This window comes from Eurosta solidaginis, chromosome 5, assembly GCF_040869045.1.
Source record: "Eurosta solidaginis isolate ZX-2024a chromosome 5, ASM4086904v1, whole genome shotgun sequence".
Taxonomy (NCBI): domain Eukaryota; kingdom Metazoa; phylum Arthropoda; class Insecta; order Diptera; family Tephritidae; genus Eurosta; species Eurosta solidaginis.
In genome coordinates this window covers 139,949,810-139,963,975 of record NC_090323.1, presented here as the reverse complement: position 1 = coordinate 139,963,975, position 14,166 = coordinate 139,949,810, and the positions used below count along the sequence as shown (strand labels likewise).

General features: G+C 38.7%; 1 protein-coding gene across 1 annotated transcript; it reads left to right on the top strand.

Annotated features, from left to right (window-relative positions):
- The first annotated feature begins 11,853 nt into the window (after window positions 1–11,853).
- On the top strand, window positions 11,854–13,830 carry LOC137251623 (peroxisomal multifunctional enzyme type 2-like). Its single transcript, XM_067786317.1, has 2 exons — window positions 11,854–12,635; window positions 12,689–13,830. Exons 1-2 carry the CDS (start codon window positions 11,936–11,938, stop codon window positions 13,777–13,779), a joined length of 1,791 nt encoding a protein of 596 aa, XP_067642418.1. The 5' UTR covers window positions 11,854–11,935; the 3' UTR covers window positions 13,780–13,830.
- Window positions 13,831–14,166: the final 336 nt, after the last annotated feature.

The window sequence follows — 14,166 nt, the reverse complement described above, 5'->3', positions numbered from 1 at the left end:
ACTTAAAACACTTCAATTAAAAAATATTTTAGCTATTACTCAAAAACGGTTTGACCGATTTCAAATATTTTTTTGTTTTCTTTATTTCGATCGGACTGACTGTTCATCTACAGCAAAAAAAATTTTGAAAATCTTCAATTTATCAATATTTTAGCTAATAGTACGAGTTTGGTTGTTATTATTCATGCGGCTTTGGTTGTTTTACGCACCAGTATATGAATCAGATCGGATGGAAAAAATGTTGTCAGATGTAGCCCTAAATAAATTTCTCTTATATAACCCTTTCGTATATGCAGCATAAATTTAAATTTTTCCAATGCCAACCTTTGAGAATTCCACAAGACTTTTGTTCACTAACAATTGCCGAATGCCTTATATTATTTTTATGCAACATATGGATTTTTTGGTGAGATACTACATTATTTCATTAGAACTATGAACTTGAATCTGCAGCCGGAGACTACAGATCTTATAACACTATGCAATATCCATTAAGCTGGATACCACAGTCTAATTTTTCGAAAATTAAAATGCCATTTTTAAACGTTTTATATAGTTTTTTTTATTTCTGTGAACTTGGTAGTAAAAATATTCGCTAATAATAAAATATAAAAATAGAGAAAACAAATTTTTAAATTAAAAAAGCTTCATTCCAAATACATTCTTCTAATAAACGTGTAGATTCGATCGTTTGACAATTTACTGATATTGCGGATTGTTGTTTATGACTAAAATGTTTGTTGTTTTCAAAAGGTTTTAAAAATAATTTAGCAAGTATTCTATCTACAATTAAAAAGTATTTCATTCAAATTACAGTATGTTCAATTTAACGGTTGTAAACCACAACAGGCGTGCAAGGTACTGGAAAAGTAAATTTATCAGATCCATACTAGGAAGGTATGAAAATTTTTTAAAGAACTACAAAAGAGTACAATGACAGAACAACGTCTGTCGGGTCAGCTAGTCAATTATATAAATATGTATGTCCACTAAACTGAGTTTGTTAGCATACTAAAAAAATGTGTCAGAAACAAAAGTCCGAGATAGAAAGTATTTAAATTAACACGTGCTTACCATTATTTAAATGCTATTAAAATCAGACAAGCCAATAAGAATTTGAAAGAAAAACATTTGCCGAGAAATGTAAGAATGTAAAATGAAAGATCTTTTCCTGAAAATATCGCTATCAAAACTATCAACAGAAAAGAATCGATGATTTTCCAAGCGGGCAACCTGTCTGAAGCCTAGCGTTGCCAAATGTCCCGTATTGGCCGGGACGACCCGTATTTTCCACAAATTTTAAAGTGTCCCGCCGGGAAATGCTATGTCCCGGCATTTTCACAATATCAAAATTAATAAATTATAATCTGCTACGAAACATGGCCATATTCGCGGCTTCGATTGTAATCAGGTCATTAGAATATTGCATGCAACTCTGCAAGGAAGAAAAACTCATCCCCACTGTGGTTCTGAATATTGTCAATGTAACATATCGCACACCTAAATATTCATTTTGCATGGGAAAGTGTTGTGTTTTAAAATAACGTTAGCAAAATGAATCCATAGAACATTGAATTCGCATTAAACACAATAAACGTACAAATTATTAGCCTGTTTCATAAAAATATTTGTTATTAATGAATGAGTTTAAAAAGTTTAATTCTATCTAAAAATTATTTCGCCGAAATTTATTTAAATGTCCCGGGAAATTTTTAAAAATCACGGGAACTTGGCTCAAATTTGAGGTTTGTCCCGGGAATCCGAAATAAAAATCTGGCAACCCTACTGAAGCCTAGTTTAGCTTTAAACCGCTCGAAAAGGTCCTTCCCAATTATGAGTGAGCTGGTGGTGTTGAGCAACATCATTTTGCAATTTTGGGAGAAAACAAATTATATAAACATATGTATGTATTTGACTTACTTTCGTGCTATCGAAGGCTATTTAAAAATTGACGAGGAGAAGATACGTGCTTTTATGTCTTTCTTCCAAGATTTGGCGCAGAGTGAAAATCTGGTCGATACCGCGCTGGAAGGGTAATTCCGCGGTAGTTGGCGCAGTTTCCAGGATCTTATGGATTTGGCAAGAAAATCTAGATTCTTATCGTCACGCATATGCTAGTCTGGCCATATTCTTGAAAGAAGTTGAAGCATGCGCTAGACCAATTCCTCGCTACCGTATTTTCTGCTTCTTAATCTGAGTTTTGCTAAAACTACCCCGCAATAGTAGGTTGGAAACACTCCTTTTGTCTTCGACTGTGGATTCTGGATCAGCATCTTTCCAGGCTGCTCATCGGTGTTACCGTTTAAGAGGGTGGATAATTGTTATCCTCATAACCTAAACACTATCTGGATATTGGTTACAAGGTCACCGTTTTTGTTGTTACATTGACCATAAGCTCTGTACGTATTGGGAGGGACTTTCCGAACCATTGGGAACTGAACGAGCTTTCAGAGTGGTTAATTATAGCAACTCATCTAAACCGCAATGGTACGATCTATTACAAGAACGTGTAACTCGTGGCCGCTATAAAGGGGAGAAAAAAGTGGAATTTTGTGGTGCACGGAGGCAACTGGAATCCACTGATTTAGGAGAAAACGGTTTTTCACCGGTGTTACCAATTAAAGTTAATTGCCGCATTAATGATGATGATTATGCGCCTATTCTATGTTTAAAAAATTCTGCAAACAGTCGAAGTAAATATTAATCCATAGTACTTAAAAGCTTTTAGCGTACTTATAGTCGAAATTAAACAGTTCATTAAGTTTAGATATAGCTTGTTCACCTTACAATAGGCTACAACATATTTGTAAAGAAAAATTTTAATTATTGAGTCCCATTAGATTGAGTCTAACGTACGATAACGTACTGCCTGGAATGACTATCTTTTGAGACTAGTCGCAGTGCAGGACCCGAAAACAAAAACACACATTTTATATACATTCACACTCGTACATGCAGCGCTGATACTATTTCGCAATACATAGTTAGAGATTAGCGCTGACGTTGAAAACAAAATGGGTTACCTGTTGGAGTTGAGATATTTTTGTGGCTAGAAAGTAGCGTTCGGACCTTCGTGCAATTGTAAAAAATATACAGTATTTTTGAAAAGAGTATACGAAATGCTGTATATGTATAAATATTTTTTTTTAGATTTTGCGTTACCGTGTATAGTTTTCATCCTTTCTTCTTGAAGAAAATTATCATATTGTAACGAATTTAGTGCAATTCATTTTATTTGCAAAACTTCTGCTAAAGTTCGAATTACTAAACTGTTGAATAAAAAAAAATAAATAAATGTAAGGCGCGATAACCTCCGAAGAGATCTAAGGCCGAGCTTCTCTTCCAACTTGCGTCGTGCTCCTCTTGATTTTTCCCTACAAATTGGCCGGACGGGACCTACATGTTTTATGCCGACTCCGAATGGCATCTGCAAGGCAGATGAGTTTTCACTGAGAGCTTTTCATGGCAGAAATACAATCGGAGCGCTTGCCAGACACTGCCGAGGGGCGACCCCGCTTAGAAAAATTTTCTTCTAATTGAAAAATCTTATTTCTAAAATTTTGATGTTGCTTTGCCCGGGAGTTGAACCCAGGGCATACGGTGTGATAGGCGGAGCACGCTACCATCACACCACGGTGGCCGCCAAACTGTTGAATAATTAACTCCAATATTCAATAATACAAGATGGTCTTTATTAGACTACTTTCACAATAACACTTCTACTTCTCAACAGATAGCGTGCTTAAATAAAACTGATTCTGCTTACTCTACTTTAACTCCTTTTTTACTCTGTGATGCCTCGTTCGCATATTTCTAGGCGTTTCTATTTATAGAATTTACTACTCGTTTACCAGCTATACATTTCTCAGCTGTAACTACAGATGCACGATTATTATAGCTTCTGGCATAGCCCATGCGCGTGTATATGTGAGTGATGCTTCCACAGATGATTGCTTACATTTGGGAGTATCCCAGATATATGCATGTGTTTGTGCGTCGCTCTCCGCTGCTTCTATGGACATATGTATAGACATAATGATTGATTTGTTGATGTGCATACAAGTCACTGCTTAGTACTGGCTTAGAGATGATAGTATCCCTTAGTGTTGCTAATATTCGTCACACTGCCGTCCGCCTAAGTCTGATCGTCCCGATCAGACAAATTTCCTGATCTAAATGCCGCTAGTCTCTCCAAATGAAACACCGTGGTTTCCAATGGTTTGTATGCGGCTGATCTTCTTAACAACTTTGTACGGGCTTCCCCAACTGCACCAAAATTTGGATGGAACACCTCTCCGACTGTGAGGGTTGTATAGCAGTACCGAATCTCCCTCCCGGAAACCTTCCGAATTTTTGTTCTCGTCGTACCTGTGTTTCATCGTACTTCTCATTACCCTGGTTCGTTCCCTCACACTCTGTTGTTTGGTCAATGAACTACTTCGTAGAGCTTGCGCTTGACGGATTGGCTTTGCATAATCAGTATCGTTCAGACGCTTCACAATAGTAGTGTGCCCTGGCTTGAAGCCACCCTTGTATTCTTGCTGGGAAATTATTTCGCTCAGTTTAGTGCGTCCATTAGATTTTATCAATGTCAGTGTTTCTCCCGCAGGTACCTTTGATTTCGCTTTATTTGGCACATTCGATCCATCAACCTTGGCCTTTGACTTTCGTGGTCTTTGTCGAATCGCCTCCACCAGCACTTGCTTACTGCTGAACCCTTTCTCAAAACTGAAGTTGAGTGGTACATCCTGGTTCTAATAACGCATAATCCTTCTCTGCATATCGATCCTGATGTCATGGTCAACTAAGAAGTCCACTCCCAATATGACTTCATCAACAATCTCTGCCACAACGAATTTGTGTAGAACAATGACCTTCCCAATTAAAACTTCACAGATCACTTCTCCCCGGACTTGGTTATACTCGCCAGTAACCGTAGCAACCTTGCTCCAGGTAATGGCTTTACTCTCCTGTTGGCCAAACAGATGGGATTAAGGAATGAGATGCGACCGTATCTACAGTCAGTACATGCTCCTTGCCATCCACATTTCCTTTGGCGGTAAGACTGCTCGAGTTTCTTCAAATGTGCTAGATAGATATCACAAGATATTCAATAGCTGGGGCAAGTTTTCGATCTTTACATCTGACTCGCTCTTGCTTATCTCCTCCAGCTTTGCGTTTACGGCCACTCAAGTTGGAACTACCAGGACCGGTGCTGTAATAACGTGCAATGTGACCTGGGTTACCGCCCTTGAAACAATTCATAACTTCGTAATTTTTCTGTTGTAATCCATTTAGCGCCTCCAATATTGTGTTCACCCAGTCTGGCCTTTCCAATTCCACACGGCGTGCTTTGAAAACTGGCTTACACAGAAGCAACGCTGTTTCCTGAACCAGAGCATGTGCTACCGTATCTGCGAATGTAGGTTTTGGGGTTGCGAATTTCGCTCGCTTCGTTTCGACATCCCGTATTCCATTAATAAAGCTCTGGATGTTTACCCTTTCAGTGTATTCCACAGGTGCGTCCGCATTTGCAAAATGAGCCAATCTTTCAATGTGTGAAGCAAACTCCTGCAAAGTCTCGTTAGATTTTTGGTAGCGGTTTTGCAATTCTATTTTGTAGATTTGTTTCCCGTGTTCGCTTCAGTAACGTCGTTCTACAGCAGCCATCAATGCATCATAGTGTTTCCGCTCTCCTTCGGGAATCGTCCGCAGGATTTCGGCTGCTGGCCCCTTCAATGCTACGAATAGAGCTGCAAATTTATCTTCAGCATTCCAGTTGTTCGCTGTTGTGGTTTTCTCAAACTGAAGCTTAAACGCCTGGAAAGGAACAGAACCGTCAAAGGATGATATTTTTACCTTTGGATTACTCGCTCAAACAGCTGTGCGATTTAGTTGCAAATCCTGTATACGACCTCTAATGTGTTTGTATCTTGCGCCTCCAATTTCGAGGAAATACGTCTTTCTTGCTCTTCCAGTTGAGCAGAGATCTGCGATGATATCTGTGCTGAAATTTGCGCCGACATTTCGGATATTCGTGCGTCTTGTGCTTCAATCTTAGATGTAATCTGTGCCGACATTTCTGAGATACGCGTTTCCTGTGCTTCAATCTTGGATGTTATACGTGCCTCTTGGGACTCCATCTGTGATGACATATACGTTTTCTGTTCTTCCAGTTGAGATGAAATTTGTGACGACATTTCGGCAATACGTGTCTTCTGTTCTTCCATCTTGGATGTTATACGGTTCTCCTGTGATTACAGTTGAGATGACATTTCGGTTGATATTTATGACGACATTTGCTTCAACACTGCTAGTATCGCGTTAGTGTCAACACTTGCCAATGTATTCGGAGTCTCTATCTTCTCCTCCATTTTAGTCGCTGGCTCTTTCACATCAGGATAAAACACATACTCGTCCACATAAATTCCTTCAAATTCCATAGCCTCTCGTAGTCGTGCCTGAAGTTCGAGTTTATTGCCGGTTGTATTCAATCCACAGCTCTCCAACTCCTTCTTCAGTTGCTGGATCTTCAATTCGCTCCACTTTGCCATGTCCTTGTTGTATTCTTCGGAATTTATTCAACAATTCCTCTTCTGACACAAATTGTAACGAATTTGGTGCAATTCCTCTTACTTGCAACCTTCTGTTAACGTTCGAATCACTAAACTGTTGCATAAATAACTCCAATATTCAATAATGCAATATGGTCTTTATTAGACTACTTTCACAATAACACTTCTAATTCTCATCAGATAGCGAGCTTAAATCAAACTGATTCTGCTTACTCAACTTTAACTCCTTTTATACTCTGTGATGTCTCGTTCGCATAGTTCTAGGCGTTTCTATTTCTAGAATTTACTACTCGTTTACCAGCTATACATTTCTCAGCTATAACTACAGATGCACGATTATTATAGCTTCTCGCATAGCCCATGTGCGTGTATATGTGAGTCATACTTCCACAGATAATTGCCTACTTTTGGGAGTATCTCAGATATATGCATGTGTTTGTGCGTTGCTCTCCGCTGCTTGTATGGACATATGTATAGACATAATGATTGATTTGTTGATGTGCCTACAAGCCACTGCTTAGTATTGGCTTAGAGATGGTAGTATCCCTTAGTGTTGCTATGAAAAAACCATGAATGCATATGAAATAGATACTTATCTATGTTTTAAGCGTTTCTAACTTTTAAGGGCTTCGTTAGGGGTGTGCTGGAAGTTTGGCTGCGCCAGAGTTCCATATCACCCGTCCAGCTAGCCATCTCTTCAAAGTCAGCCAGTTTTTTTCTAGTTGGATACAGCTATGTTGCATCTACTGCAATATTTTCATAGATCGACTACGAAATGCAATGTATTCAGTCCGAACCCTGCTAGGGATTCACCGGGCAACTCCTGGCATACAGGTCTGACGCCTGTTTTTAGATTTCACTGAGGACCAGCTTGTACTTTTTATCTTCATACGGCTGTGCTCTCAGGTGCCGTATTTCCTCATAATGCTTACGGAGATGACTCCTTAAGCCCCTGGGCGGTGTAGGCTCGTTAATCAGATGTCTGTTGGGATGCCCATGTTTCTGGGTATTGTAGAGAAATTGTCCTCATTAAAATTTCAAACAGCCGCTGTGATAGCTGAGTGGTTATAGCAGCGGCGCCTAAATGTTGCCGATGAAGGAATTTAGCAGTTCCCGAAACTGATGTATACAACGAGCTTTGGCAGTTGTCTAAATTTTTTCTTTCTTCTATTCTACTTTAAACAATTTTTTCACTTAAGAAAAAAAGTATTATAACAATAATAAGCTAAAATAATTATTGTTAGGCCTTAAGCTCGATTCGAACCCGCAATTTACCAATCGAAAAATTTCGATATGTTATGAAAAAATTCTTTGTTTATTATCGAAAATTACCTTACATTTATCGATAGAGAAAACATAATGACTCTTATCGAAGTTATCGATTTGTTATCGGCGTGTTATATATTTGTTATCACCGAAATATCAATTTGTAATTGAAAATTCATCGATTTGTTCTAAAAAGCTGTCGATTGGCTATCGAAAAGTTATTGATTTGCTATACAAACTTTATCAAGTTCCAAGTTTCCAAAGAAAATCATAGTGATACTTATCGAAGTTATCGAATTGTTATCGGCGTGTTTAATTTTTGTTATCACCGAATTATCTGTTTTTATTTGAAAAATCATCGATTTGTTTTTAAAATGTTATCAATTTGTTATTGAAAATTTTCAATTTCGAATCAGAGTGTCACCAATTTATTACCGATGTGTAACAACTCATCGGATGGATATGAAACAGATACCGATAAATCTTCGCCAAAAATCGATGAATATAGTAGATTTAAGAGCATTAGTTCTCTAGACGTTCACCTGCATGTTTACACATCAAACTTGCGAGTTATTGGTACTAACGGCTTTTTTATAATCATAAATATTATGAAGATGATTGCAGTAATCGTATAAACATGGAAGCTACAATTACTGCAGTCGTTATTGAAATCTATACTTAATTATAAAAAAGCATGAGCGGTTCGATATCGACTGTTGTAGATATAAAATTTCTAGTTATTTTTAAACTTACGGAGATTATACATAGAAATATGTATGATTAAAATCCCCCACCCCCCGCTTTTTCTCAATTAAATTTATTTTCTATTTAATTACCTACAGAAAGTCCAACGCTGTGAATCGTGTGAAGTAGTAGACGTTCTTGCTTATCGAATGAGTTATGTTAATGATATTTTCACTTAAGTGCCACCTGCTAAATACAAAACGAGTTTGTCATAGAACTTAGAGCACTTCCAACCAACTCGTTCATATTTAAATCCATACATATGTACATACATTAAGCCGTTCGTTAAATAAACATATTTTTGGTAATCGAAAGATTGAAAAGAAGTTGTGCATTGTTTAACTCTCATACAATGTGTTTGTAAGTTTGTTTTATTTAAACGCACTTCCAAAAGTTAGCGTTTCTTTAACCCACAGCATAGCGCACATTTGTACTTATAATGGGAAATAATATTACATGGGACTTTGCTCTCTATCGTAACGAAGACGTGGTGGCTACATATATGATTCCACGCAAACGCATATACACACATTTTTCTGGTTACAATCGATAACCATCTAAGTCTATATAGGAAAGGTGTGACTTGCAAATTGAATCCCAGGAGAAAACGAAGTATCTGCTGTCATCGAGTCAGCGCATATGCGCCTTGGCTTCTGTTGGCAGCCATAATTTCGAAATAGTAAAAGGCTTCGTTTATTTGGGAACCAGCAATAACACTAATAACAACATCAGCTCTGAAATCCAGCGAAGAATCGCTCCTGCCAATAAATGCTACTTTGGACTAAGTAGCCAATTAAAAAGTAAAGTCCTCTCTCGGCAAACGAAAATCATCCTCTAGTCAAGTCACTTATCGTATCCGTCCTGCTATATGGTACAGAAGCATGAGCCATGACATCAGATGAAGCGGCTCTGCGAGTGTTCGAGATAAAAGTTCTTCGAAAGATTTATTCGATGCCCGAAACATGGGCATATGCAGCACCAGGCTGCATCTATCCAGCTATATGGCTGGCGAAAACACGCAGCCACCACTGTGCACGATTCAAAATTCCTACATCGGATCTGATCACTACGCAATTACCGCCAAATACTACGCACCTCTACTCGCAAACTTGATATCTGAGAGCATAAGTCAAACCAACCAAAGGCATGAGCAATGGAGCTTACCGCTAGAACGCTTCATTCTGCCGGGGAGGAGAAAGTTGGTCACCGGCGACCGACACGTGAATAATATGCGTACCTGAGTTGAAAAGGGAAACGAGACGCGGCGAGAAAAAAGCAGACAGGCGAATAGCTTCATCTACTATCCAATGGTAATAACGTGCGAAAATACTACCAAAATTTTAGTGATGGACAGCGATTTCAAACCCGAAGGCAAACTTCTGTAAGAACGCAAACGGTGAGCGGGTAGCCGTTGTCCATAGATTGCTTATATTATGGAGGGAACACCTGTCTGGCCTCTCAAATAGAGCCAGAAGTGAAGTTGAGCTCACCATCGATGACGATGGAAATAATTTCCCCCCAACCAACTTTGACAAAGTACAATAAAGACTTGAGCGCTTACGAGTTGGTGATGGTCTGACGAGTGCATTCATATCGATTGGAATCTAAGCCTTCTTTGTCAAATCCACAAGAAAGGAGACTTGCAACCTTCCCCAACTAAAGCGGATTCAGTATCGTGTATAAAGTTCTGTCAAGCGCATTATTGTGTGAAAAATTGAAGCCCACCGTGGACAAACTAACTGCATCCTATTAGTGCAGCGTCCGACGTGGTAAATCTACCATATACCAGATTTTCAAGAAGCGCCAAATCTTGCAATCCCCGAAAAGAAATTTCACTTCTTCGTCGATTTTACATACGCCTCCGATTTCACGAGTAGGAGCTGTCTATTCCCCTACATTGGAATTTAACTTCCCGACTGTGCAACATCTAGAGTTCAGTCAGAATTACGAGGGACTCTCCGAGCCTTCGAAACAAAGCAAGGTTTCAGACTTGCGATCCCCTACTTGCAATTTCTTTAATCGCTATGGCACAACAGCGGCGTATGCTGACGACATTGACATCATCTGTTTAAACAACCGCACAGTGAGTTCCGCTACCTCCAAACCCGAAAAAAAGAAGCGGAAAAGATAGGTTGGTGAACCGAAGACATAAAGAATTATCTTCTCTCATCAAGTTAAAACTCAGCGGATTTTCGTCTTGGCAACAACTTCACTGTTGGCAGATATAATTTCGGAATATTAAATATCTTTGTTTATGCAAAGACCAGCGAATTAAAGCTCAGTGGCTGCGCTGGCTAGGCCATGCTACGCTAATGGAAGAAGACTCTCCGGTCTAGCAAGTATTCATATTGGAACTCTATAGTACGAGAAGAAAAAGCCAGCCCACACTCCACTGGAAAGACTGGATGGCAAACAATTAACGAAAGTTCACTTAGTTTTCCCAATTGGCGTTAGTTAGTGCAGAGGAGAACCGAAAGACGTAATTTGTTGGACGTCCACCACTTTAACGGTTAAGCGCCAATGAAACAAAAAAGGATAGGTAGGCGTGAAATAATTTTTTCAACTGAATGCCTGAGCAATATAAAAATTACAAGGTACATAGTTTGTAAATTCATATTTGTACTCAAGTATCTAAATTTATCAGAAAACGATTCATTTCAGTACTGAACGGTCGTTTTCTCGACTGCGTTCCAAAATGTATCTCTCCTTTATACAGAATTTTATTTTCTACAATGTCCTGTCTATTATATCGACAAATTTAGCAGACAGTCAATTCACCTGTTAAAATGTCTCGCTTCGACAGCGCTGATTGCCATTTGCAAGTTTTTCATAACCTCTTCCACGTCCCTGCATCCGGCTTTATATTCTATTCTTTAATTCGACAATAACTTACAACAGGGGTCAGCATCTCATACGCATCCAAAACTATCGGGAGGAGTGTCAAATAACGGGTATTTTTTTGAGTTGACGGGTACTTTATAGAAAAAGGGTAGTTTTTAGTTAAGTAAGTATCGTGTCCACCTCATGTACATTTGAGTACTAAGAATTGATTCTTTTAAAAATCGAGTAATCTCGATTACTACTTCGATTAGTACTTTTAGTATACTGCCTAATCCTAATGAGATGACACGCGTATAACTATGAACACCTCGCCTAAGTGGACTTAGGTGGTTATTAATATCTTAATGTGTTAGTTATCAAAATACATACAAATACAGAAATTATTGAGCTGCATTGCGAAAAAATAATGATCAGGTAAGAACTCGCAATTATGTTCCAGCTGAAATCAGTTCATCGGAGATCAGAGCAGCGTAGAGTACTTTATATCAAAAGCCAAGCAGAACAGGAATATGACGGAACAGTTGCGTTTCGATGGTCGCGTAGCCGTCGTAACGGGAGCCGGTTCAGGGCTTGGGCGTGAATATGCGCTGCTCTTTGGTTCTCGTGGTGCCAAAGTAGTCGTGAACGACTTAGGTGGTAGTACCCAAGGCGAGGGTGCATCAAAACGGGCTGCAGACGTGGTAGTTGAAGAGATTCGTGCCCACGGAGGCACTGCTGTTGCCGATTACAATTCGGTAGTGGACGGTGGAAAGGTCATTGACACTGCGGTTAAACATTTTGGAAGGGTCGATATATTGGTAAATAATGCTGGTATTCTTCGTGATCGTAGCATTGCAAAAACAACCGATCAAGACTGGGATTTAATACATGCAGTTCACTTGAAAGGAAGTTTCAAATGCACTCAAGCTGCCTGGCCGTATATGCGTAGACAGAACTTTGGACGTATCATTATGACTGCTTCAAATTCGGGAATTTATGGCAATTTTGGGCAAGCAAACTACTCCGCTGCTAAATTGGGATTGGCTGGTTTGGCTAATTCTATAGCTATTGAGGGCAAGAAAAATAACATTCATTGTAATGTTATTATTCCAACTGCAGCGAGTCGTATGACTAAGGGACTTATGCCGGATATACTTTTTAATGAACTGAAACCGCATTTGATCGCTCCCGTTGTTGTTTATTTGTGTCATGAATCGTGCGAGGATAACGGTAAGCCTTAACTTAATCATATAATAATCAAAATGTAATATGTATTCATTTAGGTTCTTTTATTGAGAGCTCTGCTGGTTGGGCGACGAAAGTTCATTTTGTTCGTGGAAAAGGGACTGTATTACGTACTTCTATTGATCAAAAGACCATTTCACCTGAGTATGTTAAAAGTGTTTGGTCCAAGGTCACAGACATGACAAATGCCAAACACATGGATTCAATGAACGAGGCTTCGGGATATTTAATTAAGGTATTGGAAAATTTAAAAGCTGGAAGAACTAGTGTAATAGAAGAAACTTTTCAATACACTAGCAGAGAAGTAATTCTCTACGCTTTGGGTGTTGGTGCCAGTATCAAAAATCCCAACGATCTTAAATTTTTATATGAAAATCACGCAGACTTTTCCATCATTCCAACGTTTTTTGTTTTGCCGGGTATATTCATGACTATGCAAAAAAGTATTTTGGGCGCTGCTTTGCCAACATCAGGAAAAGTTGAACTTTCACAAATTCTGCACGGGGAACAATATTTGGAAATATGTGGTAATTTACCGACAAGTGGCACACTTACGACTACCGGCAAAGTATTTGATGTCATGGATAAGGGATCTGGTGCAGTTGTTGTTGTTAATAGTGAAACATTTGATGAAAGTGGTCAACTTTTGGTTAAAAATCAAAGTTCAGTTTTTGTGGTCGGTGCTGGAAAGTTCGGCGGAAAAAAGTCACCTATCGAAGGTGTTATCCCTATTAAGAATCCACCTAAACGAAAAGCAGATGCAGTAATTCATTACAAAACATCTGAAGATCAAGCTGCTTTGTTCCGTCTTTGTGGCGACTTCAATCCATTGCACATTGATCCTGATTTTGCAAAAAATGCTGGACTAAAAGAGCCGATTATGCATGGCCTTTGTTCATTAGGCTTTTCGGTCCGTGCAGTTTTGGCACAATACACTAACAACAATCCGTCGTTTGTTAAAGCAATAAAAGCCCGGTTTTCTGGTCCTGTCATACCAGGACAAACATTAAAAATTGATATGTGGAAGGAAGGCAAACGCATTTTCTTTAACACTACTGTAGTGGAAACAGGAAAGGAAGCAGTTAGTGGTGGATATGTTGATCTCAATGGCGGTTCAGGGAAATTGTGAAAATGTATGCATATTATTAAACAATAAAATATTTTATCGTTATTAAAAGTATATAGCAATTACTTATGATTATTCCAATTCAAATATATAATTTATGCTTCGAAAATGGGAATTTAGAAATTAAACTCCTTCAATTCAATACAAAATATTTATAATTAAACTAGCAGACCCGGCAGACGTTGTTCTGCCCTAAATTTGGTCTATCTGCATACATTTTAATAAGATTTTTCCGTCTAACTCTGCCCTCGCCCTTTGCACTTCTTCCTAATCTTTGTATTCACTCCTCCCTCCGTATTTTTCGCTTCATCTATCTCCATCTTCGTCTCATTCTATGTCTTTCTCAGTCTCCTTCTCCTTCTCTCTTTTCTCTTCTCTCAAGTTTTCTCA